The sequence below is a fragment of the Oncorhynchus masou genome, chromosome 5 (assembly GCF_036934945.1).
Source record: "Oncorhynchus masou masou isolate Uvic2021 chromosome 5, UVic_Omas_1.1, whole genome shotgun sequence".
In the NCBI taxonomy this organism is placed as follows: domain Eukaryota; kingdom Metazoa; phylum Chordata; class Actinopteri; order Salmoniformes; family Salmonidae; genus Oncorhynchus; species Oncorhynchus masou.
This window is the reverse complement of record NC_088216.1, coordinates 65,143,975-65,170,263: the sequence shown is the minus strand read 5'-3', so window position 1 is coordinate 65,170,263 and position 26,289 is coordinate 65,143,975. Positions and strand designations below refer to the sequence as shown.

Below are 26,289 nucleotides of genomic sequence, written 5' to 3'. Positions count from 1 at the left end.
GAAGATGGTGAGGAAAGCACTTTTAAAGAAAAACCAGGCATCCTCTACTGGCGGAATGTCAATATTCTTCCAGGATACCCGGGCCAGGTCGATTAGAAAGGGCTGCTTAAAATGCTGAAGTGTTTTAGGGAGCGTTTGACAGTGATGAGGGGTGGTCGTTTGACCGCAGACCCATTACGGATGCAGGCAATGAGGCAGTGATCGCTGACATCTTGGTTGAAGACAGCAGAGGTGTATTTAGAGGGCAGGTTGGTTAGGAATATCTATGAGGGTGCCAGTGTTTACGGATTTGGGGTTGTACTTGGTAGGTTCATTGATAATTTGTGTGAGATTGAGGGCATCTATCTTAGATTGTAGGAAGGCCCTGGTGTTAAGCATGTCCCAATTTAGGTCACCTAACAGTATGAGCTCTGACAATAGATGGGGGGGCAATCATTCCACATATGGTGTCCAGGGCACAGCTGGGGTGAGAAGGTGGATTTTTAAAATGTAGAAGCTGAATTGTTTTGGGCACAGACCTGGATAGTATGACAGAACTCTGCAGGCTAACTCCGCCCCCTTTGGCAGTTCTTTAAGCAATGGCTTTTTTTCTGGCCACTTTTCCTTAATGCCCAGCTCCCTGCAGTATGCGGCTTAAAATGGTCCTATCGACAGATACTCCAATCTCCACTGTGGAGGTTTGCAGCTCCTTCTGGGTTATCTTTGGTCTCTTTTCTGCCTCTCTGATTAATGCCCTCCTTGCCTGGTCTGTGAGTTTTGGTGGGCGACTCTCTCTTGGCAGGTTTGTTGTGGTGCCATATTCTTTCCATGTTTTAATAATGGATTTAATGGCGCTCTGTTCAAAGTTTCTGATATATATTTTTTTAACCTGATCTGTACTTCTCCACAACTTTGTCCCTGACCTGTTTGGAGAGCTCCTTGATCTTCATGGTGGTGCTTGCTTGGTGGTGCCCCTTGCTTAGTGGTGTTGCAGACTCTGGAGCCTTTCAGAAGTGGTGTATATATACTGAGATCATGTGACAGATCATGTGACACCTAGATTGCACACAGGTGGACTTTCTTTAACTAATTATGTGACTTCTGAAGGTGATTGGTTGCACCAGATCTTATTTAGGGGCTTCATAGCAAAGGGCATGAATACATATGCACACACCACTTTTACGTTTTATATTTTTATTATTTTTTAAAACAATTTATTTTTTAAATGTCACTTGTGTCCATCACATGAAATCCGAACAAAAATCCATTTAAATTACAGATTGTAATGCCACAAAATAGAAAACGCCAAGGGGGATGAATACTTTTGCAAGGCACTGTGTATCCCCCATAGTTAAGGAGGGGCTTTGTCACACAGACTCACCCAGTGCAATGCCAGACCTGCCCCGCCCAGTGAGCTGAGGCCTCTTCCTTCTCCCAGGCGGTGCTGCTGGGATGCAGTTCTTGCCAGGGTGGCCCACAGGGTCCCAGGTTTCATGCCAAGCAGACACAGCCATCTGTGCCAGGCTGTGAGAGGGAGTCCGTCTGGGCTCAGCCCTCACTCTGGCGCTGCTCTTCTGTGTGGTTCAGGTCGGGTCAGGCAGCACAGCACAGGGACAGCTGCCCAGAAATTAACAAAGCACATGGTTTGGGGCTGCTGACATAACTTTTACCAGGAAATGGGAGAGTCTGTCTAATTCAAATTCTTGTCAAATGTTCTTGGGCCAGGGAATCCCACTGTGTTCATGATTCTGATTCCTATGAGAACTGTGAGTACATACAGTATGAGTGTACATATGAAATTATATAGTAAGTGACTCATCAACCTCTTGGCATTTCCCATGTTTAAGTGATGTCAAACAAGCCACCCCTATGCTTGTCAGTTTATGAGGCCTCCCCGTAGTTTAAAATAACAAATTATAGCAGAAATCTCCCCTGACTGGGCGCTTTCACAATCCTTCACATTTATGACACACATTTACCCAGAGATATGTTTTTGAAAGTAATTCATCAACGTGCTACAGCATCTGGCTGATGAATGGCAGGGACATTGTGTTGTATTTGCTGCATTTGCTTTTTTTAAGTCTTTGTCCTATTTCTCCACTTTGTTACCTTAATAAAGCTGTGTTTTGAGTTTGTGCATATCTTCTATAATGGACGTACCTGCAATGTTTACATTTTAATAGGTGGAGAGATAGATAAAAATGTTTATAAGATGAGAATAAGCACAGTTCAAATGAAAAGGAGATCAATTTTACAGAGGGTAATTATTTTGCTGAAAACCCTATTTCCCAGTGGCATCTTTTCCCGGTTCTTTAATTAAGCTGCTTATGAATCATGTTTCCACTGAATAGGCTCTGTGTAATTGGTACTTTTTGTAAGGCAATATAAGTATTTGACCTTAAAATATAATATTGCCTAAATATAATTCAATATTACTCCCATGAACATATTCACATGTTTAGCAAACAAGTACATATAAAATATTGTTGGCCTATCAAATCAGTGTGCACATAAAAAATATCTAAAAAATATCTTAATGAATGTTGAATAATTACATTTTCTGTGCATTCATTTTTATACACAGTGTTCAACAGCTAGTCAGAGATTGATCATCCCATGAGCTGAATTAGCAGATTACATTCTATTATCTTCACAAAATATTTATAGGCTGTGTCACAAGGTTTTTCTTCATCAGGAGAAAAAACTCTCATAGATAGTTCATTGCTATTTTCAATGATCAGTGCAATTGGTTGCTGAAAAAATCCCTAGTGGGGAGTGGGGAGACAGGCTTCTGACAAACATTTGTGGCAAATCTTTGGCCCAATTTGATGCAAATTTACAGCAAGATCATATTTTCACATGCAACTTAGTTTTGTGGCAAACTGTTGCGGCAAATTTGCGGAGACTTGCAAACTTCTGGTAAGCAATTCTGAGAAACTTGTGGTGAACATTCTACTGATTGCTAAAAAAATGCTGCAAACTCATTATGAATATGGATATTAAATCAGGTTTTTGGCAACATTGTGTATAAACAACATTGAAATGTTGTATCTACATAAACCAAATCACATATAACATTAAAAGAACTTGCTTCTCACAGAGTAAACTAAACATACAAAACATTTCCAAATACACTAAACAACATGTATTCAATGTCTTAACAGATCAAAACAAATCCAATACAACTTGAAATCATCAGGATTCTAATGAAGAAAAGAGCAAAGATGGGATATTTCCCAAATAAATTGTTTATTTAATATTTTTATGTAGCTACAACATTTAGATGAAATGTGAACACTACACCAAAAAAATGCTGGGTTAAAAATGTGGTTATTTGGTAACCCAACGCTGGGTAAATATTGGACAGAACACACACTGGGTTATTTTGACCCATCCAGTTGGGTTGTTGGGATTACCCAAATGTGGGATTACCCAGACTTTGGTCTAGTTTTACCCTTACCACTCAAATGCGCCCATTCATTTTCATGCTGGTTTGACCCAGCAGCTGGGTAATTTTTAATGTAATTAGGTTATTTTCAGGAGGCGTGGGTTATTTTCAGGGGCGTAGTTTACATATAGTTATTTTCTGGCCACCCGTGAGAGTAAATGTTATTCCTGTTCATCATATTAAAGGACAACTCCGCCACTTTTCAACCTCATTAATTATCTCCAGCACCATACCAATGTCGACATATATGAAAACAGTGTGTTTCTATGATCTGTGGTTAAAAAGATAAGAATAAAGTGCTTCTCTGTGACATCACAGGGTAGGATTAAAAGTAAGAAAAACTGTGATTTTCAAAACCTGCAATGATTTTCAAGGCAGAAGGAGGGTATTTTCTTGATCTACATGTCACTGTGAATCTCAAAGTGTTTGAAAATCACAATTTTTTTCATTTTTGAGGCATAAATGTTTTACTTTATATATTTTTCTACAAAACGTGGAAAAGCGCCTAATATAGATATACAGTACCAGTCAAAAGTTTGGACACACCTACTCATTCAAGGGTTTTTCTTTATTTTGACTATTTTCTACATTTTAGAATAATAGTGAAGGCATCAACTATGAAATAACACATATGGAATCATGGAGTAAAAGTGTTAAACAAATTAAAATATATTTTAGATTTTAGATTCTTCAAAGTAGCCACCCTTTGCCTTTATGACAGCTTTGCACACTCTTGGCATTCTCTCAACCAGCTAAATAAGGAATGCTTTTCCAACAGTCTTGAAGGAGTTCCCACATATGCTGAGCACTTGTTGGCTGCTTTTCCTTCCCTCTGCGGTCCAAACTCATCCCAAACCATCTCAATTGGGTTGAGGTCGGGTGATTGTGGAGGCCAGGTCATCTGATGCAACACTCCATCTCTCTCCTTCTTGGTCAAATAGCCCTCACACAGCCTGGAGGTGTGTTGGGTCATTGTCCTCTTGAAAAGCAAAGAATGGTCCCACTAAGCGCAAACCAGATAGGATGGCTTATCGCTGCAGAATGCTGTGGTAGCCATGCTGGTTAAGTGTGCCATGAATTCTAAATAAATCACAGTGGGAAACACACATGTGGAGATCATCCGTTCATCTACTCTGCGTCTCACAAAGGCACGGCGTTTGGAACCAGAAATCTCCAATTTGGACTCTAGACCAAAGGACAAATTTACACAGATCTAATGTCCATTGCTAATGTTTCTTTGCCCAAACAAGTATCTTCTTCTTATTGGTGTCCTTTAGTAGTGGTTTCTTCACAGCAATTCACCATGAAGGCCTGATTTTACACAGTCTCCTCTGAACAGTTGATGTTGAGATGTGTCTGTTACTTGAACTCTGTGAAGCATTTATTTGGGCTGCAATGTCTGAGGCTGGTAACTCTAATGGACTTATCCTCTGCAGCAGAGGTAACTCTGGGTCTTCCTTTCCTGTAGCGGTCCACATGAGAGCCAGTTTCATCATAGCGCTTGATGGTTTTTGCGACTGCACTTGAACAAACTTTCAAAGTTCTTGAAATGTTCTATATTTACTGACCTTCATTTCTTAAAGTAATGATGGACTGTCATTTCTCTTTGCCTATTCTTGCCATAACATAGACTTGGTATTTTACCAAATATGCTATTTTCTGAATATCAACCCTACCTTGTCACAACACAGCTGATTGGCTCAAACACAATAAGAAGGAAGGAAATTCCACAAATGAACTTTTAGCAAGGCACACCTGTTAATTTAAATGGATTCCAGGTGACTATCTCATGAAGTTGGTTGAGAAAATGCCAAGAGTGTGCTAAGCTGTCATCAAGGCAAAGGATGGCTACTTTGAAAAATTTCAAATATAACATATATTTTGATTTGTTTAACACTGTAGTTGGTTACTACATTATTCCTTATGTGTTATGTCATAGTTTTGATGTCTTCACTATTATTCTACAATGTAGAAAATAGCAAAAATAAAGAAAAACCCTTGAATGAGTAGGTGTGTCTAAACTTTTGACTGGTACTGGTACTGTGTTTCTACATTTGTAGAAATATGTATTGTGCTAGAGATAATGAAAATTAGGTTGAAAAGTGGTGGAATTGCCCTTTAAGTTTGTATGCTGCAAATGAAAATGAATATTTGAATATTTTTGCACATTATATATTTTAATATAATAATAATAATACTAATAATAGTATTATTTACATAATGTATCAAAGTGGTAACTATCCAAACATTGGTATTCTTATAGGCTCTTAAGGATCTCATACACTTGTGTAAGCCTCATGAAAGCTAAAAGAATGGCGGTGTTCAACTATCTTAATGAATGTTGAATAATTATATTTTCTCTGCATAAATTTAGATACCCAGAGTGTTCAGCAGCTAGTCAGAGATTGATCCATCCGTGACCTAAATTAGCAAATGATGCTCTGTTATCTTCACAGAATATTTTTAGGCAGTTAAAAAAATGTAAAATGTAGAAAAGCTCAATTTTCACAAATGTAGATGTAAAATGTAGATGTACATTTTCACTGGTGTTGTGCTGGAGATAATGAAAATGAGTTTGAAGATGGTGGAATTGCCACCATACACTTGTGTAAGCCTCATGAAAGCTACAGTACTGTGATTCCAAGATTGTGGTCCCCTTACTTAACCAGTTATTTTTCAGATAGCCTAAATGCACAATAAATGGCAATATCCTACCATCTTACCATGCCAGCTACAGGTATGGTTAAGAATAGGGAACGTGTCAGACACTCATATATCTCTCTGTCTCTCTGTCTCTGTCTCTCTCTCTAGGTAACTACTATGGGACCCCAAAGCCCCCAGCGGAGCCCACCCTGGTACAGCCTGACCTGGTGGATCAGGTGCTGTTTGATGAGGACTATGACAACGAGGTCCAGCGAAAACGCACCACGTCAGTCAGCAAGATGGAAAGGAAGGACAGCGTGGTCCCTGAGGAAGAAGACGATGATGAGAGGCCACCTCTGGCCAACGGCCTCCCAGGTCAGTACATCTCATACTCAAAACCCCTCTCCTGCCCTTTCTCTCTTTCCTCCTATTTCTCCCAGTATCTGTCTCTCATGTTCTACTTTTAGCTCTACATTATGATGACTATGGACCAGGGGTGGAACACAAATTATTTTCCAATTGTTCCGCTACGAACAGAACCCCTATTTTCTTTGTTCCATTCCTGTGTTTCCGACCAGCATAGAGTTCTGAACCTACAAACAAAGAATAGTTTTTACATTTACAGTAGATAGAGAAACTTGCTACGGAATGGGGAAGCTAGTTGTTTACATGTTTGATTGGTCATACAAGTGCAGGCGCGAGATGGGAAGAGAGTGAGAAAGAGGGATGGACATGTAGGGGGCTTGGCATGAAGCGCTGAACATTATTACCTGACATGAATTGGAATGTGTTTAGGCTATTATTACCATCAGAACTACACTGAATTGCAGAAATATATACAAGATATTCTGAATATTTTTGGAACAAAAAATAACAGTATTAAACGATTCTCAAGATTTTAAAATAACGATTCTGTTCCGGAACACTACAGAATTCTTTTGTTATTTTCCAGTTTTTCGTTATTTTGCCTGAACCTGTTCCAACCCCTGCTATGGACAATATCATTTTTTTTCTCTATAATATATTTCTGCTCTATACATTTCTGCTCTATATATATTGACCGATGGAGCTCTGATCATCTTCCCCATTACTCCCAGTCTGTGCTATCTGTCATGCTCTGTCTGTATAGCCAGCCACTTCCCGCAGTCTCCATCTCAAGGTTATGCCTCAAGCACATTCAGTATCAGTAACACTTTCTACTGGAGTGCAGGTTACCTTGAAGGCAGCAGACTTCTTACCCAGAGACCAGAGACTCACGTGTGTGTTATCAATCAGGACCTCTCTCTCAAAGGAGCAGTCAAAATCAAATCACATTTTATTTGTCACATGCGCCGAATACAACAGGTTCAGTGAAATGCTTACACTTACAAGCCCTAACCAATAATGCAGTTTAAAAAATAGAAACAATAACAACATTTTTTAAATAAGAAATTAAAGTATGTGCCCAGGATAGCCTGACTCTAAGAGAAATGGATTACAGTATGCCTGCTGCTGTTTTATTATCAGGCATGCAAGATGGACAAGAACAAGTCTTTCTAAGTCAAATAAATCACATGTCTGCTGTACTGCAGCAATGTGGGGGTGTTAGGAACTTTTCATTCTAAACCAACCATAGATGGAAACAGTTATGAACGGATCAGAAGGTTCATGGAAAAATTAAGCGTGATGCCCAAACTTCCCTGGTCTTTCTGTGAAAGACAAACCCTGACCTCTGGCTGACTTCCTGTATGTGTCTAGTGCAGGGCTCTCAAACCCTATTCCTGAAGAGCTACCGTCCTGTAGGGTTTCGCTCCAATCCTAATCTAGTTCACCTGATTCTAATAATTTACTGGTTGAGAAGCTGAATCAGGTGAGTTACAACTAGGGTTGGAATGAAAACCTACAGGAGGGTAGCTCTCCAGGAACAGGGTTGGAGAGCCCTGGTCTAGGGCAGTCAGTATGGTGTGAGCTGTCAGGCTCGCAGCCCTCTGAACTCTCCACAAGGAGCTGCCCCAAGGCTGCCCATTGTGCATGTTTACATGAGGCAAGTCAAAGCATCCACTGTGTGTGTGTGAGAAGTTTGCAAGTTCCTCCCCATTCTTCAAGTAGATAGGGGATATGTTGTAAATATCAGCAAGTCGTGGATGCAGTAGTGTAGTATTTACTGAAATACAGAATCACATGCACAAATTTGACACGCTTATCAGCTGCATCAGTTCTGGGGAATAAACTAGAATAAGCTTGTGCAGAGGTTAGCATTACACAAACAGTCCCTCCATTAGCAGCTTTTTATGGCCCGAAGTTTGCAAGGACCAATTGGGTGCTAAGTTGATTGGTGTGCTTTTATTGCAGTTCTCATTAAATTAATTAACATAGAAATAACCATAAATAGCAGTGGGACAGTATTATTGTTTCAAAATTGCTTCAAATGGCCTTTTTTATTTACTATGAATCCACCTCAGCTACTTGTATAATTTACATCCAGGGGGAGGGTACCACATATGCATAAATACGCTCACACGTACATGCACACGTACATGAAAAAAAGAGTATTGGTGAACAGAACACACCATCTCTTGCATGCAAATCCTGTAGCAACATCAAACCCTCCCCCCTTCCACTGCATGCTGGGAGGCTGGAGGTGTCCATGCAGGCTAACCTAACCTAACCTCTCTCTCTCTCTCTCTCTCTCTCTCTCGGGCTACAGAGCACAAAGAAGGGGCATCGTGGAGGAAGGCGGTGCCCAGTTACACCCAGTCCAGCAGAGCCATGGACTTCCGTATGTGGAGCACTCTGCCCGGCGATGACAGCCTGGAACCCCTGCCTCTCAACTGGGAGATGGCCTACACCGAGACGGGCATGGTCTACTTCATAGAGTGAGTACTGCACCAGCTCCTGTATATCTACTCAGGAACAGGGCAAAGAGACAGCATTTTAGTCCTGGTTGGTTACACAGTGCTACGACACTGTACGCGCATAGATAACTCCTGAGTTCAAAGCTCATTAATATGAGCTTAATATGTTTCAAATGCAGAACATGCATTTCTACTCGAGACTGAATGTGGAATGTTATGTACATTACAGGTTATGCATGGATGACTATATCTGATCAGCATCATGCAAAGTATCATGACATTGTTGATTAGATTAGTGAAGCACATAGCACAGGTGTTACATAAGCCATGCCGAACAGACAGAGGATTTAGGACTGGTGTGGAACTCTTTAAAATCTACTTATATTGACTTACAGCCCTAGCCTACATGATTGTTCCAAAAGTGGTTCAGGTCAAAGCTAATGAATTTGATGGGTTCTCTTCAAGACAACTTCCTGACAAATCAATACTGTGTTTTGGGAACAATTTACTATATATAGCTCTCAGAAGCCCTTGAGTTCTTTGTAAACAGATTTGGCTTCCAGCTAGATCTCTGTTACCCGAACCGAGCCCGACGTGTTAGGGCCGGGTAAGGCAGTTTTTTCCATCAATAACTAGCTATGGGTAGGGCTCGGGTATCACTAAATTGATCACTAACATTTTGAAGCTGAGCCGTTTGCTCATGCTCTGCTGAGCAGTGCAGTCGTATCTGACTAAGATCATAACATGGTGTCAGAAGTGCTTCAACCTCGTCAAATGTAAGACCGAGAGATTATTTCACAGAAAATAATAGTGTTCCTTGAGTTTTGGAGTTTAGAGTGACGAAAAGTAGCTAACAGCTCTCTCATGTCTTGTCATTAGGGCATAGTGGTTAGAGCATTGGACTAGTAACCAAAAGGTTGCAAGTTCAAATCCCCGAGCTGACAAAGTACAAATCAGTTAACCCACTGTTCCTAGGCTGTCATTGAAACTAAGAATTTGTTCTTAACTGACTTGCCTAGTTAAATAAAAGTTTTAAAAAATTCAATGAGCAGCCCAAGTAGAGCTATTGCTATGGATACTCAGAGCGCCAAGTGATAGGCTGAGAAGAACAGCTAATGAATTTACTAAAGATGGAAGTTATTTCGGGTTTTGGACAGGGCCGGGCCTTGAATTTGGCAGAAGCAATCGGGCCTTGGTAAGGTAGGGCCTGAACGTCGCCGGCATCTACTTCCAGCCACAATATCATAATGAATACTCTGTTTCAGTTTTCCTTCATTTGAATGCATAGCAGGATGTATAAATGTGTCAATCAGTTATTGACCTGTGTAGCTTTCAAAGAAAGTATAACAGAATATAGAGTAGGTGGGTACATGACTGTCTACCTTTACTCTCATGAAAATACCAGTGTCAGTAGCTGGCTCAGGTTTCTGAATGTTTCTCTTATCTGCCCTTAACAGTCACAACAGCAAGACCACCACCTGGCTGGACCCCCGCCTGGCCAAGAAGGCCAAGCCCCCAGAGAAGTGTGAGGATGGAGGTAAGGCTTCTGGGCCTCTACAAGCTTCATGTGCATAGATCTTTTGGTAACATGATACCTTGCCGGTCCAGACTCCCAAATAGCAACATTCACAATGGGGTAACAGAGGTTTTCTTGTCTTCTCATTTGTGGTGAAAGCTAAAGAAGAGTCTCTCTTGTTGTCTTGTTGTCTTCCTTTGCAAGCAAGTTGGCTAAACCAGGCCCCCAGTGTCCAGTCTGGAGCATGAAGTCACAAGCTCTGCTGGTCGGTTACTGATTAGCGACTTAGCGGTGCCAAAAGCCCTGGTTTGACCTATAAAGCCTATGTAAATGACGATCGCTAACTGCCCCAAAGGCTGTTTTGGGCTCTAAATTTGGTTTATTATGATCAAGTTCAATCCCCACGATTAATTATTTTAAAGTTTTCTACAAATCATGATATTTAATGAAATAGTGATCCATTCTGACTACTACATTTGTTGTCACATAGGACCACGTGCTGACACAGACAAATCACAGGCCGGCAGGCTACAATGAGGCTCATGCCATAGACATTAAGGTTAACTCCCTCAGGGATGAAAACGACAACATCGACTATGATCCTTTGCTAGTTACGGCCACTTTAACATTATTTTGTTGCCATTCAGTCCCATTCAACAATATGGCGAGCTTCAAATTCAAGTTCTTTCGGCTTCATGTGTCATGAAGTTTTTTTTTATAGAAACACTTGGATGACATCAGCGCTTTTAATGTCTATGGGCGAAACATAATTTTAATGCCCATGGCTATCTGTTCTTATGTTTCAAAATATCCTAGAATAACGCTATCACTTCGAAACAAAAAAACTTTTGAGGGGATTCTATTAACACCGCAGCTCAATCAGGTCATACACACTCAACGTCAACAAAACAAAGGAGATGATCGTGGACTTCAGGAAACAGCAGAGGGAGCACCCCCCTATCCACATTGCCTGGACAGTAGGCGAGAGGGTAGTAAGTTTTAAGTTCCTCGGCGTACACGTCACGGACAAACTGAATTGGTCCATCCACACAGACAGCGTTGTGAAGAAGGCGCAGCAGCGCCTCTTCAACCTCAGGAGGCTGAAGAAATTTGGCTTGTCACCAAAAGCACTCACAAACTTTTACAGATGCACAATCAAGAGCATCCTGTCGGGCTGTATCACCGCCTGGTACGGCAACTGCTCCGCCCACAACCGTAAGGATCTTCAGAGGGTAGTGTGGTCTGCACAACGCATCACCGGGGGCAAACTACCTGCCCTCCAGGACACCTACACCACCCGATGTCACAGGAAGGCCATAAAGATCATCAAGGACAACAACCACCCGAGCCACTGCCTGTTCACCCCGCTTTCATCCAGAAGGCGAGGTCAGTACAGGTGCATCAAAGCAGGGGCCGAGAGATTGAAAAACAGCTTCTATCTCAAGGCCATCAGACTGTTAAACAACTACCACTAACATTGAGTGGCTGCTGCCAACATACTGACTCAACTCCAGCCACGTTGATAATGGAAATTGATGTAAAAAATGTATCACTAGCCACTTTAAACAATGCCACTTAATATAATGTTTACATACCCTACATTACTCATCTCATATGTATATACTGTAATCTATACCGTCTACTGCATCTTGCCATCTTTATGTAACACATGTATCACGAGCCACTTTAAACTATGCCACTTTTACATGTTTACATACCCTACATTACTCATCTCATATGTATATACTGTTGTCAATACCATCTACTGCATCTTGCCTATGCCGTTCTGTACCATCACTCATTCATATATCTTTATGTACATATTCTTTATCCCATTGTGTGTATAAGGTAGTAGTTGTGGAATTGTTAGGTTAGATTACTCGTTGGTTATTACTGCATTGTCGGAACTAGAAGCACAAGCATTTCGCTGCACTCGCATTAACATCTGCCAACCATGTGTATGTGACATATAAAATTTGATTTGATTTATTAGAAAATTGACTATCCAGTAGCAGCTCACTTTGTTGAAGCGAACCATCCCATCTCCTCTCTCAAATACACAGGCATTGAGCATGTTGCTCTACCAAGGAGAGGAGGTAACATTGAGATCCCACTACTACAAAGAGAGGCTTACTGGATATCCTATCTAAAAACATTGACCCCTAATGGTCTGAATATTGACTTTGATCTCAGGCCCTTCTTATGAACACATTTTCCTTTATGAACAAGTCTTATAAGTGTAAAAATTAGTTTTACAGCTTGTTAGCGTACACCTAATATGTTCCCCCTGTTGAGGATGTTCATTATATATTAAGGTTGAACCAATATTACATGTAACAAAAATGAAATACGAAATTGTGAAATTGAATGAAACAATAATGTATGTTGACGCTAATATACAGTGGTGCAAAAACAGTATTTAGTCAGCCACAAATTGTGCAAGTTCTCCCACTTAAAAAAATTAGGTTGGACTGTAATTTTCATCATAGGTACACTTCAACTATGACAGACAAAATGAGAAAAAAATCCAGAAAATCACATTGTAGGATTTTTTATGAATTTATTTGCAAATTATGGTGGAAAATAAGTATTTGGTCAATAACAAAAGTTTATCTCAATACTTTGTTATATACCCTTTGTTGGCAATGACAGAGGTCAAATGTTTTCTGTAACTCTTCACAAGGTTTTCACACACTGTTGCTGGTATTTTGGCCCATTCCTCCATGCAGATCTCCTCTAGAGCAGTGATGTTTTGGGGCTGTTGCTGGGCAACACGGACTTTCAACTCCCTCCAAAGATTTTCCATGGGGTTGAGATCTGGAGACTGGCTAGGCCACTCCAGGACCTTGAAATGCTTCTTACGAAGCCACTCCTTCGTTGCCCGGGCGGTGTGTTTGGGATCATTGTCATGCTGAAAGACCCAGCCACGTTTCATCTTCAATGCCCTTGCTGATGGAAGAAGGTTTTCACTCAAAATCTCACGATACATGGCCCCCTTCATTCTTTCCTTTACACGGATCAGTCGTCCTGGTCCCTTTGCAGCCCCAAAGCATGATATTTCCACCCCCATGCTTCACAGTAGGTATGGTGTTCTTTGGATGTAACTCAGCATTCTTTGTCCTCCAAACACGACGAGTTGAGTTTTTACCAAAAAGTTCTATTTTGGTTTCATCTGACCTTATGACATTCTCCCAATCTTCTTCTGGATCATCCAAATGCTCTCTAGCAAACTTCAGACGGGCCTGGACATGTACTGGCTTAAGCAGGGGGACACGTCTGGCACTGCAGGATTTGAGTCCCTGGCGGCGTAGTGTGTTACTGATGGTAGGCTTTGTTACTTTGGTCCCAGCTCTCTGCAGGTCATTCACTAGGTCCCCCCGTGTGGTTCTGGGATTTTTGCTCACCGTTCTTGTGATCATTTTGACCCCACGGGGTGAGATCTTGCATGGAGCCCCAGATCGAGGGAGATTATCAGTGGTCTTGTATGTCTTCCATTTCCTAATAATTGCTCCCACAGTTGATTTCTTCAAACCAAGCTGCTTACCTATTGCAGATTCAGTCTTCCCAGGCTGGTGCAGGTCCACAATTTTGTTTCTGGCGTCCTTTGACAGCTCTTTGGACTTGGCCAGAGTGGAGTTTGGAGTGTGACTGTTTGAGGTTGTGGACAGGTGTCTTTTATACTGATAACAAGTTTAAACAGTTGCCATTAATACAGGTAACGAGTGGAGGACAGAGGAGCCTCTTAAAGAAGAAGTTACAGGTCTGTGAGAGCCAGAAATCTTGCTTGTTTGTAGGTGACCAAATACTTATTTTCCACCATAATTTGCAAATAAATTCATTAAAAATCCTACAATGTGATTTTCTGGATTTTTTTTCTCATTTTGTCTGTCATAGTTGAAGTGTACCTATGATGAAAGTTACAGTCCTCTCTCATCTTTTTCAGTGGGAGAACTTGCACAATTGGTGGCTGACTAAATACTTTTTTGCCCCACTGTACATATATATATTTTTTAAACCTTTATTTAACCAGGCAAGTCAGTTAAGAACAAATTCTTATTTTCAATGACAGCCTTAGGAACTGTGGGTTAACTGCCTGTTCACGGGCGGAATGACAGATTTGTACCTTGTCAGGTTACTAGTCCAACGCTCTAACCACTAGGCTACCCTGCCGCCCCAGGGTACTAGTGATGGGTAGCCTATGATGTACAATATTCCATTATGTTTCTATATGATAACAATAGCATAATATATTTAATATGTCATATACTATTTTGTTAACAGTTTCACTAATTCATTTTTATTAACATAATCATTATGACACACCCCTCACCACTGTCATTGGTTACACTAATTGCATTAATGTCTACATAACCTGGTTCAAGTGTTTATGACATTACCCTGAGGAAGGCACAGTCATTGGTAAATACCCATTAAATTGCTGGCAGATTATACATGGAGAGTGCTACTTTCTTTATTTTGATTGTTTATAGTTTATTCGCCATTAGTCAGCACCCCCACACTAACTATGTTCTGGGTGTGCGCCAGCTCATGTTTTGTTTTTCTTCTAATAAGGCTACAATGTTGTTTTGTTTATTGTTTAGCTGAAAGCTAGCTAGCCTTTCAGCTTCCCACTTCTCGATGTGAAATAATCAGATTTATAATTAAATAATATGCCCTGATAAATATTATTTAACCTAACCTACAATGTTATCCCAGTTTGATATGCTGCTTGACTGTATTCACTCCCATCAGCTAAAAATAGAACCTCATCATGTTTTGGTTGCACATCTTTCGCTGTTTTCACCAATAGCCTGGAATAAATTGTTGTTTTTTTCAAAACAAAATACCTTTGGGGGGATTCTAGTAAGGCTACAATGTTGTTTGGTTTATTGTTTGAACAGTTGCTGAAATTATATTTACTTATCAATGCAAAGTAGGCTATTTTGATATAGAGCCTATAGATCAGATCAAGGAACCAAGCAAGCTTCATTACCAAGCGAGCTTCATAGGAATGATATGGCGCGTTATGCCCTGTTCACGTCATATTTCATTACGCTGTACGTCATCTTCACAGTCTTTCCCTGGTCCTGAATGGACCAGTCCAATGTTTGTAACGCAAGATGGAGAGCATGTCTCTCGGGAAATTGCAAAATATGACCTTTTCATTCAAGACAGGATACATATATTGTATATATAGGCATATATAAAATGTTTTGTTGAGTAACCTCAACTTCATTCTCTAACTTTATTGCGGGTAAAGCTAGCTTGCAGTGTAGAGCAGCTAGCTAGAGAACTAAAAGCTAGGCTAGGTTTAAGATACCATCGGAGCTAGCGACCTCCACCTAAAAGCCATTGTGTATGATCTAACATTACTATTAAAATATACTGTTTACTACTCACTTATATGAATGGGTAAAAGTTGCTAACTATCACATAAAGCCTTCACCGAAAACTACATATTCTCATCTTACTTCACTGTTTTAGAAACTTCCTGTTCTTCAACGGACTCTGGCTGGACTGAAGTCGACCTCAAAGTTTGAAAAAAGTCAAAAGTATGTGGTGTCCGTCTCACAACGGAGCCTTTAACGCTTGCGTTTTCACTCCGTTGTGGATGTCACCATTGAAATGCATGACATCTGGCACACCGCAACGGAGTGCATATGGGTAATGTGAACAAGGCTTTACAAATTGCATGTGGCACGGGAGCACACTGAATGTCGGAGCGCACTACAACGAGCCACCCCTTTTGTGATGAAAAACAGCATTGCGACACTGCGCTACGCTCTGAAACTTCTGTCTCTGTAGGGTATAAATGGACCATACATACATCAAGTTCTTGCAGAACACACATGGAGCTTTACACATGGCTATGCTCATCAGCCCCTGAGATTGGAAGGGTGGGAGTTTGATACCTGGCTGAGTCATACCAAAGACCTGGCACTCAGCATTAAGGAGATAGATTGGGGGTAGGGCATGCTTCCTGTCCAGGGGGTGTACTTATACATCAAGCTGCCTCACTACAGAAACAGGAGATAGACGCCTATGAGTTTTACGTTCCCATACAGACAGGATTGTATAACATCTTCTGACATGATGATACTTTCCTTAATAAATGCCCCCAGCTCAGGATCATGTGCCTTCAGAAAGTATTCACACCCCTTGACTTTTTCCACATTATGTTGTGGTATATAGAAATGGATTAAATTTATATTTTGTGTCACAATAACCCATACTGTCCAAGTGGAATTATGTTTTTAGAAATGTTAACAAATTAATTCATAAATGAAAGCTGAAATGTATTGAGTCAATAAATATTCCACCCCTTTGTTACGGCAAGCCTAAATAGGTTTAGGGGTAAACATTTTCTTAACAAGTCACATAATAAGTTGCATAGACTCATTCTGTGTGCAATAATAGTGGTTAACATGATTTTTGAATGACTACCTCATCTCTGTACCCCACACAGACAATTATCTGTAAGGTCCCTCAGTCCGGCAGTGAACTTCAAACACAGATTCAACCACAAAGACCAGAGAGGTTTTCCAATCAAATCAAATGTATTTATATAGCCCTTTGTACATCAGCTGATATCTCAAAGTGCTATACAGAAGCCCAGCCTAAAACCCCAAACAGCAAGCAATGCAGGTGTAGAAACACAGGAGTACATACAATGCCTCGCAAAGAAGGGCACATATTGGTAGATGGGTATGAATAAAAACAAGCAGACATTGGATATCCCTTTGAGCATGGTGAAGTTATTAATTACACTTTGGATGGTGCATCAATACACCCAGTCACTACAAAGATACAGGCGTCCTTCCTAACTCAGTTCAATTCACTTTTTGTCCTGAATACAAAATGTTATGTGTTGGGCAAATCCAACACAACACATTACTGAATACCACTCTCCATATTTTCAAGAATAGTGGTGGATGCATCATGTTATGGGTATGCTTGGAATCGTTAAGGAGTGGGGAGTTTTTCAGGATGAAAAAAAGAAACGGAATGGAGCTAAGTACAGGTGGTTCAGTCTGCTTTCCACCAGACAGTGAGAGATTAATTAACTTTTCAGCAGGACAATAACCTAAAACACAAGGCCAAATCTACACTTTGGTTGCTTACTAAGAACACAGTGAATGTTCCTCAGTGGCCGAGTTAAAGTTTTGACTTAAATCTATTTGAGAATCTATGCCAATACCTGAAAATGGTTGTCTAGCAATGATCAACAACCAATTTGACAGAGGTTGAAGAATTTTTTAAAGAATAATGGGCAAATGTTGCACAATCCAGGTGTGGAAAGCTCTTAAGAGATGCATGCATTAAGACTCACAGCTGTAATCGCTGCCAATGGTGCTTCTACAAAGTATTGACTCAATAGTGTGAATACTTATGTAAATATTTCTGTATTTCATTATCAATAAATGTGCAAACATTTCTAAAAACATGTTTTCACTTTGTCATTGTGGGGTATTGTGTGTAGATGGGTGAGAAAAAAAATTCTTTGATCCATTTTGAATTCAGGCTGTAACGCAACAAAATGTGGAATAAGTCAAGGGGTATGAATACTTTCTGAAGGCACTGTATATGTTGAGTTTTTATTCAACAATGAGTTAATCAGCTTGACTGATTAACTTGAATGCCAGGGGTGCCAGGAGTACCAAGAGTGCCCACTCGTTTGCCTGTCCATTCCCAGGGTGTGTGGCTGTGACGTGGGCTAAGTGCAGGGAGAGAGTGGGGGGTATTGGGGATACACAGGGCTCTGGTCCGCTGTTTCTAATGGATTTTTAAAGGCAGGCAGAATGCTAGTTGGTGTGCTGCCTCTGAAAAGCAGCTCCAAAGCTCTCTCTTGCGTGAAGAGCCAGGCTGCCTGTCTGCGAAAACTGCAAAATGTCAACCAAATCATTGTGTCTGGTGTCTGCTGGGCTCTTCTCATCACTATGCCCTGTTATCCTGTTATCCAGTGCTGTACATTTGCATGTTTTGTGTGATAGTACTTGAACACAATGCGTCTCTTCCTGTATCCACAGAGCTCCCGTATGGCTGGGAGGAGATAGAGGACCCACAGTATGGAACATATTATGTAGAGTAAGTCTGTTCAGCCTGCCTGTACATCTGAGAGATACTATACCACAAACCCGTATTCCCCAGCAATACCATAGATCAAAAACTAACCATAGGTACACTATACACTAAGTGTACAAAAAATTAAGAACACTTGCTCTTTCCATGAAATAGAGTGAGCAGGTGAATCCAGCTGAAAGCCATGGTCCCTTATTGATGTCACTTGTTAAATCCACTTTAATCAGTGTATATGAAGGGAAGGAGACTTTAAGCCTTGAGACATCTGATACATGGATTGCGTGCGTGCCATTCAGAAGGTGAATGGGCAAGAAAACATATTTAAGTGCCTTTGAATGGGGTATGGTAGTAGATGCAAGGCGTACTGGTTTGTGTCAAGAAACTACAACGCTGCTGGGTTTTTCATGCTCAACAGTTTCCTGTTTGTATCAAGAAAGGTCCACCATCCAAAGAACATCCAGACAACTTGATACAACTATGGGAAGCATTGGAGTCAACACGGGCCAGCATCCCTGTGGAACGCTTTCGACACCTCGTAGAGTCCATGCCCAGACGAATTGAGGCTGTTCGGAGAGCAAAAGGGGGAGGAGGGGGGGTGCAACTCGATATTAGGAAGGTGTTCTTAATGTTTTGTACACTCAGTGTATATAGACAGCAGGAATACAAAGTGTTACTAGACATTTTGAGAACAGTACTATTCCATGATCAAGGCTTGTATTGGTTTTTCAGTGGGTGCTAAACTAAAGCTCTGTTGGTAACATGACATTTACCCAGGTGAAAACACAGGTGTGTGTGTGTGTGTGTGTGTGTGTGCGTGTGCGTGTGTGCGTGCGTGCGTGTGTGTGTGTGTGTGTACTAGCCAGTACTAGCCAGCTCCAGCAGGACATCTCTGAAACCAAGCCATTATAGCAGCAGTAGGGAGAGGAGGAGGGTTGTGAGAGTTATCAATGAGGAAGGGGGAGGAGGTGCTAGGAGAGGTAAAGGAGTCTGTTTTGATGAAAAGGAAACTCTTTCTTTTATTACTGGTATTGTAGAAAAGTCCTTCCTCAGTAGAGGCCGTGGGGGAGAGAGAAGAACTCAAAATGTTTGTTTTTACAAGGAGAGTCAAAGACAAATGGATGGGGACTTATTGCTGCCAGTGTTTCAGTTCAAAATTAACTATGTGTAAAACATTGAAGCTTTGTAGATTTGTACCTTGTCAGCTCGGGGATTTGAACTTGCAACCTTTCAGTTACTAGTCCAACACTCTAACCACTAAGCTACCCTGCCGCCCCTCATGGTAACTTGTATGTGTCTGTGTAACTTGTATGTGTCTGTGTACGTAAATTGGTGTCAAAAATGTAAATCATTCAATGGATTGTTTCTGTTTCAGTCACATCAACCAGAGAACCCAGTTTGAGAACCCAGTCCTGGAGGCTAAGAGGAAGCTGAGCCAGGAGACTACTGTCTCTATCCAGCAGGGGGCACCACCACCTCCAGGTAGACACTGCTCACCTAACTTTTTCTTTACCTCCATCTTTCTTCAGCTCTGGATAGCTTTCAGAAGGCTGTTATTCAGACAGATTGAAAACACACTCAACAATGCCATGATTGTGTGTTGACCTCCTACACCTCATTAATGGGGCGGCAGGGTATCCTAGTGGTTAGAGCGTTGGACTAGTGACCGGAAGATTGCAAGTTCAAATCCCTTAGCTGCCAAGATACAAATGTGTCATTCTGCCCCTGAACAAGCAGTTAGGCCATAATTGAATATAAGAATTTGTTCTTAGCTGATTTGCCTAGTTAAATAAAGGTACAATTAATTATGTGTTGTGTCAAAACGGTTTGAAAAATGTAGCAGCCATCTCCTTGCTCAAGGTTGTGGGAGTCATGTCAAGTGTCAACATGCATAAATAGCTGTTTGCAGCTAGCCATGTATGATCAACTCTGAGGACAAGTTCTCCACCACACACCAGGGTTGGGGACAAGCCACTCTTCTTTTTTTTTCTTTTTACCCCTTTTTCTCCCCAATTTCATGGTATCCAATTGTTTTTTTTAGTAACTTGTAGCTTAGTAGCTTGTCTCATCGCTACAACTCTCGTACGGGCTCGGGAGAGACGAAGGTTGAAAGTCATGCGTCCTCCGATACACAACCCAACCAAGCCGCACTGCTTCTTAACACAGCGCCATCCAACCCGGAAGCCAGCCGCACCAATGTGTCGGAGGAAACACTGTGCACCTGGCAACCTTGGTTAGCGCACATTGCACCCGACCCACCACAGGAGTCGCTAGTGCGCGATAAGACAAGGATTTCCCTGCCGGCCAAACCCTCCCTAACGCGGACGACGCTAGGCAAATTGTGCGTCGCCCCACGGACCTCCCCATCGCGGCCGGTTACGACAGAGCCTGGGCGCGAACCCAGAGTCTCTGGTGGCACAGCTTAACCACTGCCCCACCCTGACAAGCCACTCTTCTGCCATAATAAACCATATGAATTAAATATGCTTTCATTGCAGTGGATGTATAATACATTACAGTGCGGGGAGTACAGATTGACAGTCATGTTTTGCTGCCGAGGCTTACACATATGGGTTGGTTGAGAGGAGGGAGGGAAGGGGAGCGGCTCTTAGAAATCGTGACAGCTGTTGGAACAGCACATCTTTAGGGCCATCTCTCAACTAGCTTACTTGCTAGCCAGGTGGGGAGGGACTGAGATAGTCATCTACCCTGTGATTGCACCAGACTATTGTCAGACGGTTGCTATGATGTACCCAAAACAACAGCAGTTGCACCTCAGGCTAGAGTTCCCGAGTTACAATACTCCAAGCCCACAGATTCCCAGAGCATCTAATGCAACACAGAGGCTCATCTGCAGTGTCTACCATCCAAGGGAGCTGAGTGGAGACCATTTCATCATACCTCAGCTTGGATTGACCCAGGGGCGCAACTTTGGTTTTAGAAGTGGGGCGGACGTAATTATATATATTTTTATCCAGTCGGATAAACACGCTAAACACCCTACCCGACAAGCAATTTGACTGTGAATATGTAAATTAGATTCTCTTGATCCATTGAACACAACAGCTAGAGTCCATCCACACTGTATTTTATTCCACTCAACGTCTCTATGGGCCATACAGTACCATACAGTCAGCACAGGGCTGCTTTGCTACATCATATAGGACTGGAATGTGTCTCAAATCCACCTTAGCCTGGACAGAGGTAGAGACAGTCAAGCAGAGAGAAAAGATGGTATGCTTCTATTATAAAGTGCTGATAGGACAGTAAAGCCAGAGAGGGAAACGCTCAGCTGGCCCATTTAATGCAGAATACCTCTGACAGCCTGTTATTTACTGGACTGTGTGTCCACTGTCGTATGTATGCTGCCAATGACCTTATGTTGTTCCAAACTTATTTTTCTGACTCACTGGCTCTATAGGGAGAAAATGCGAAAGGGCCTCATGCCTACTGAACAATTCCAGAGGTGTTATGTCACTGTTTGAATCCACAGCATGTTAATGAATCCCACAATGAACATCAGACAAATAATGTAGCTACTAACGCTATAATCTTTTGTCTGTTACTGTTTTAGTTATCATACAGGGCAGTGTTTTAGTCAAAGCAAATGTGACTATTGTGACTACATTGGTCTTAAGGTTGTTACTTTGTTACTATGTTGATGTTTTAATGCCTTATTTAGTTATGCAACTTCCTCTAACTTTCCCACTGTGACATACTTACGTTGCAGGTGAGGGGGGTGCGTCAGGCTTCACCCCAGACCCGTCCCAGCTGCAGGGGGAGATGTTCCACACTGCTCTGAGGAAAAGCTCCCAGGGCTTTGGCTTTACCATCATAGGGGGCGACCGCCATGACGAGTTCCTGCAGGTGAAGAACGTCCTCAGTGACAGCCCTGCTGCCCATGACAACAAGATTTCCTCCGGTGAGAAGTACACTGCTGCACTGCCCTGTGCGGAGCCACACACTTTTACCAGCTCAAAAGGCAGCTACTTAATAAAAACCTGGTTGGTCCCTATAGAGGGGCTGTACTTACCCTAACACTTCCCCAAGAGATACAGTGAAAGGGAGAGCAGAAATTCTGTTCAAGGTGATCATTTTAGGCAGAGAGCATTGCCGCTGGAAGTATTGCTGCTGAGGGTGCTGTAGCACCCCCTGAAATATATATTTGTTTTTATTATTAATACATCTTTTTAATTTAATTTTTTTCCCAAAAGTAGTGAACTTTGCAAACATTCCCCCCACAACCCCTAACGACTTTCCGCGGCTATGTCAGAGAGACAGGTTATGGTGCATTCTGTGTGTAGCCCAGTATCTTTGTTGCACACTCTGATCTTCCTTTAGCTTTGATGCTGTCTGGGGCTCTGCATCCTCAGCAGCTTTTCTTGTGTGAGCTGAGAGGGGCTGGCGGTTGCTGTTCTCTGAGCCAGCTGTCAGGGTGAGATGTAAAAGGATACAGCTCTCACCTACATCCAATAATGATTTGCCTGGCTAGAAGCACCACAAATTGAAGTCTGTTAGAACAATGGAGAGAGGGAGCAGAGGAGAGAGGGAATAGGCAGGGAGGAAGAAGGTAAGGAGGACCTTGAAAGGGATGGGGAGCAAGGTTGAGCTCAATAATTATGGAATTGACTCCCATTCAACTCATGAGTTAAAATTTGAATTGACCACACTCCACATGATATAGAATTTTAGTTTGATTGGCAGGAAGTAGAATTTAATTCAGTGCAATTCAAAGAAATTCCACTCAGTCATAAAATATGAGAATTTTATTGAATCTGACAGGTCACACTTCCAGATACCAAAGAATATATCACTTTTCTCTGGAAACAATGTTAATATACTATCTTAACCTTAGTTCTTAGAATAGCCATTTGTATTTCCACCAATCAGTTCTTCTTCTTCTTTGGTACCATGGCATTCGTACATTTTGTTTGTGCATGCCGCAACCTATTGTGCGGTAGTGTTTAGTCAATCACGTTACATTTGTGATACCAAAATGTATACCACTAAATAATAATTAAAAACCCACTATCCCATTCCACTACTTTGACCCTATCTGCTCCTGCCAGCGAGGACGGGACATCACCACTCAACACACCCTGTAACTCTTCTGAAGTTAAATCTTGTATACCCAAATACTACTTTGCAGCTGCCACCACAACTGTGATTTACGTTCTCAGTTGATAACCATTGCTATGAATGCTAAGAATCCAACCTTACTGAAGCATATATCAGTCATTGGCCTATCCCTCTGTGCTGGCACGGATCTACTACTCACAGGGATCCTCTCCAGATCCCCTCACCCTTCATCCATCCATCTCTACTTTCTTCACTGCCTCAGCATACGACACCTTCTGCACTATTCTTACTCTGGCCACCTCAAACTGCCGCTCTTGTACCGGACACCTCCGATTCCCAGCAACATGGGCACACCTACAGTTGACACACATAATTGTATCCATCGAAATGACACAGTCCCCTGTCCCATGCGCTCCTGCACACTTCCCACATTTTGGAATCTCCCTCCTATACACTGCTGCAACATGACCATAAATATTGCAACTGAAACAGAGAAGTGGATTCAGTATAAAATCTCTAATAGGATAACTGATATATCCAAACATGACTTTGTCAGGTAAAAACTCTAATAGGTAAAAATTCAGAAGGACTGACAGTGAGTCTGTTTCACCATGCTCACTACTTGCTGCGTTGCACCAAACGGCGGGGGCATCACAAACACCAGGAATCTTCAACTTCAATCACTCCTTTCAATGGTGCCATATTCCTATGCACAAAACAAGAAACAGATCTCAATCCAAGTGGTGTGACATGGAGCACAAACAAATATCAGAAGTCCACTACAGGTTACTTTGACTGATTCAACTGCAGCCAACTCCTTTCCCACCCACTCTGAAACCACAAACGGATCTGCCAAAAGGCAAGAATCCATTTTCTCCAAAAATGTCATTCCAACTGGACCAGATTCTACTTTATCACGTCCATCAATGCCAGGCTCAGGTTCCGAGCTCTTCAGCACGCCTTCCACCTCACGTAGCTAGCCCTCATTCACTTCCAATTCACCTCCAGAACTCGGTCTGGCGCTCGGCTCACTTTGTTTGCACTTGACACCAATCTTCTTCGACAGCCCATCTCCATTTTTATCGCCATCTTCCTCAAACATAACTTCACCCTCTGCTTTAATCATTCTCTTCAACCTATTCTTACTCTTTTTCCACCTTCATTCCTCCTCAGAAATCCACATTCTGCTCCAGTCCCACCAATCATTTAATTTGTTTGGCTTCGTTTTGACGGCCTCAGGGTCAACTTGAGGGTTAAACTAATGTGCACTCTGGGAAATGTAGTACTTCCCCCATTTTAAACAAAATGTAAGTGATAAATGAGATATAATAGCATACAGGTTGTTTCCCTTGATCATTAATTTAATACAAAAATGTAAACAGTATTTGATATAACAACATGTTTGATGTTTTATGTACAAGATCTTTACAGTACAATATGTTTAATGTACAAGGGAGGAGGTGAGGGCCCTGGTGGAGTGGTGCCAGGAAAATAACCTCTCCATCAACGTCAACAAAATGAAGGAGCTGATCGTGGCCTTCAGGATATAGCAGAGGGAGCATGGCTTGATCCACATCAACAGGCCGCAATGAAAAGGCTGAAAAGCTTCAAGTTCCTCTGTGTGCACATCACTGACAACCTGAAATGGTCCATCCACACAGAGAGTGTGGTGAAGAAGGCACAATAGCAATAGCGCCTCTTCAACCTCAGGAGGCTGAAGAAATTTGTCTTGGCCTTTGAAACCCTCACGAACTTCTACAGATATACTATTGAGAGCTTCCTGTCGGGCTGTATCACCGTCTGGTATGGAAAACACAGGGCCCTCCAGAGGGTGGTGTGGTCAGCCCAATGCATCACCGGGAGCACACTGCCTGCTCTCCAGGACATCTACAGCACCCGGTGTCACAGGAAGGCCAAGGAGACCATCAAGGACCTCAGCCACCCAAGTACCAGCCTCTTCACCCGCTACCATCTAGAAGGCAGAGAAAGTACTGGTCATTCAAAGCTGGCACCGAGAAACTGAAAAACAGCTTCTATTTCCAGGCCATCAGACAGTTAAATAGTCACTACTAGCTGGCCTCCGCCCAAGTACACTGCCCTGAACTTTAGTCACTGTTACTAGCCGGCTACAACCCGGTCAAACCTGAATCTTAGAGACTGCTGCCCTATGTACATTGTCATTGAACACTGATCACTTTAATAATGTTTGCATACTGTTTTACCCGCTTCATATGCATATACTGTATTCTTGTCAAGGCTCATCCTCTATAACTAATGCTGAACACATATACTGTCCATAATGTCTATACACACCATCATATACATATATATTTATATCACAGACTCTGACATTGCTCGTTCTAATATTTCTATATTTCTTGATTCCTTTCTTTAGATTTCTGGTATTTGCGTGTATTGTTAGGTATTGTTAGGCATTGCTGTAATGTTGGCGATAGGGACATAAGCATTTCACTACACCCGCGATATATGTATGTGACTAATACAATTTGATTTAATATTTGTATAGACTACACCTAATATAGAATAGAAGAGGCATTTGAATTTCACTGAATTCAATATGTTATATGTTTATATATTACATTTCCTTTCATTCAAATTGCATTTCTGTATCCTATTACCTACTTAAATTCAAATTCAAGAATTTAATAGAAATTTGAGTCATTCTCAATTCAATTCTGAATTGAGCCAAACCC

The 26,289-nt window shown here is 41.7% G+C and overlaps 1 protein-coding gene across 1 annotated transcript in view; it reads left to right on the top strand.

Annotated features, from left to right (window-relative positions):
- LOC135540104 (membrane-associated guanylate kinase, WW and PDZ domain-containing protein 3-like) overlaps positions 1 to 26,289 on the top strand; it is a 178,559-nt gene that overhangs the window by 135,623 nt on the left and 16,647 nt on the right. Inside the window, exons 4-9 of the mRNA XM_064966482.1 lie at positions 6,239 to 6,445; positions 8,757 to 8,925; positions 10,362 to 10,441; positions 18,448 to 18,505; positions 19,872 to 19,978; positions 22,227 to 22,418. Of these exons, the coding sequence (XP_064822554.1) occupies positions 6,239 to 6,445; positions 8,757 to 8,925; positions 10,362 to 10,441; positions 18,448 to 18,505; positions 19,872 to 19,978; positions 22,227 to 22,418 (813 nt within the window). The remainder of the gene's footprint in view (positions 1 to 6,238; positions 6,446 to 8,756; positions 8,926 to 10,361; positions 10,442 to 18,447; positions 18,506 to 19,871; positions 19,979 to 22,226; positions 22,419 to 26,289) is intronic.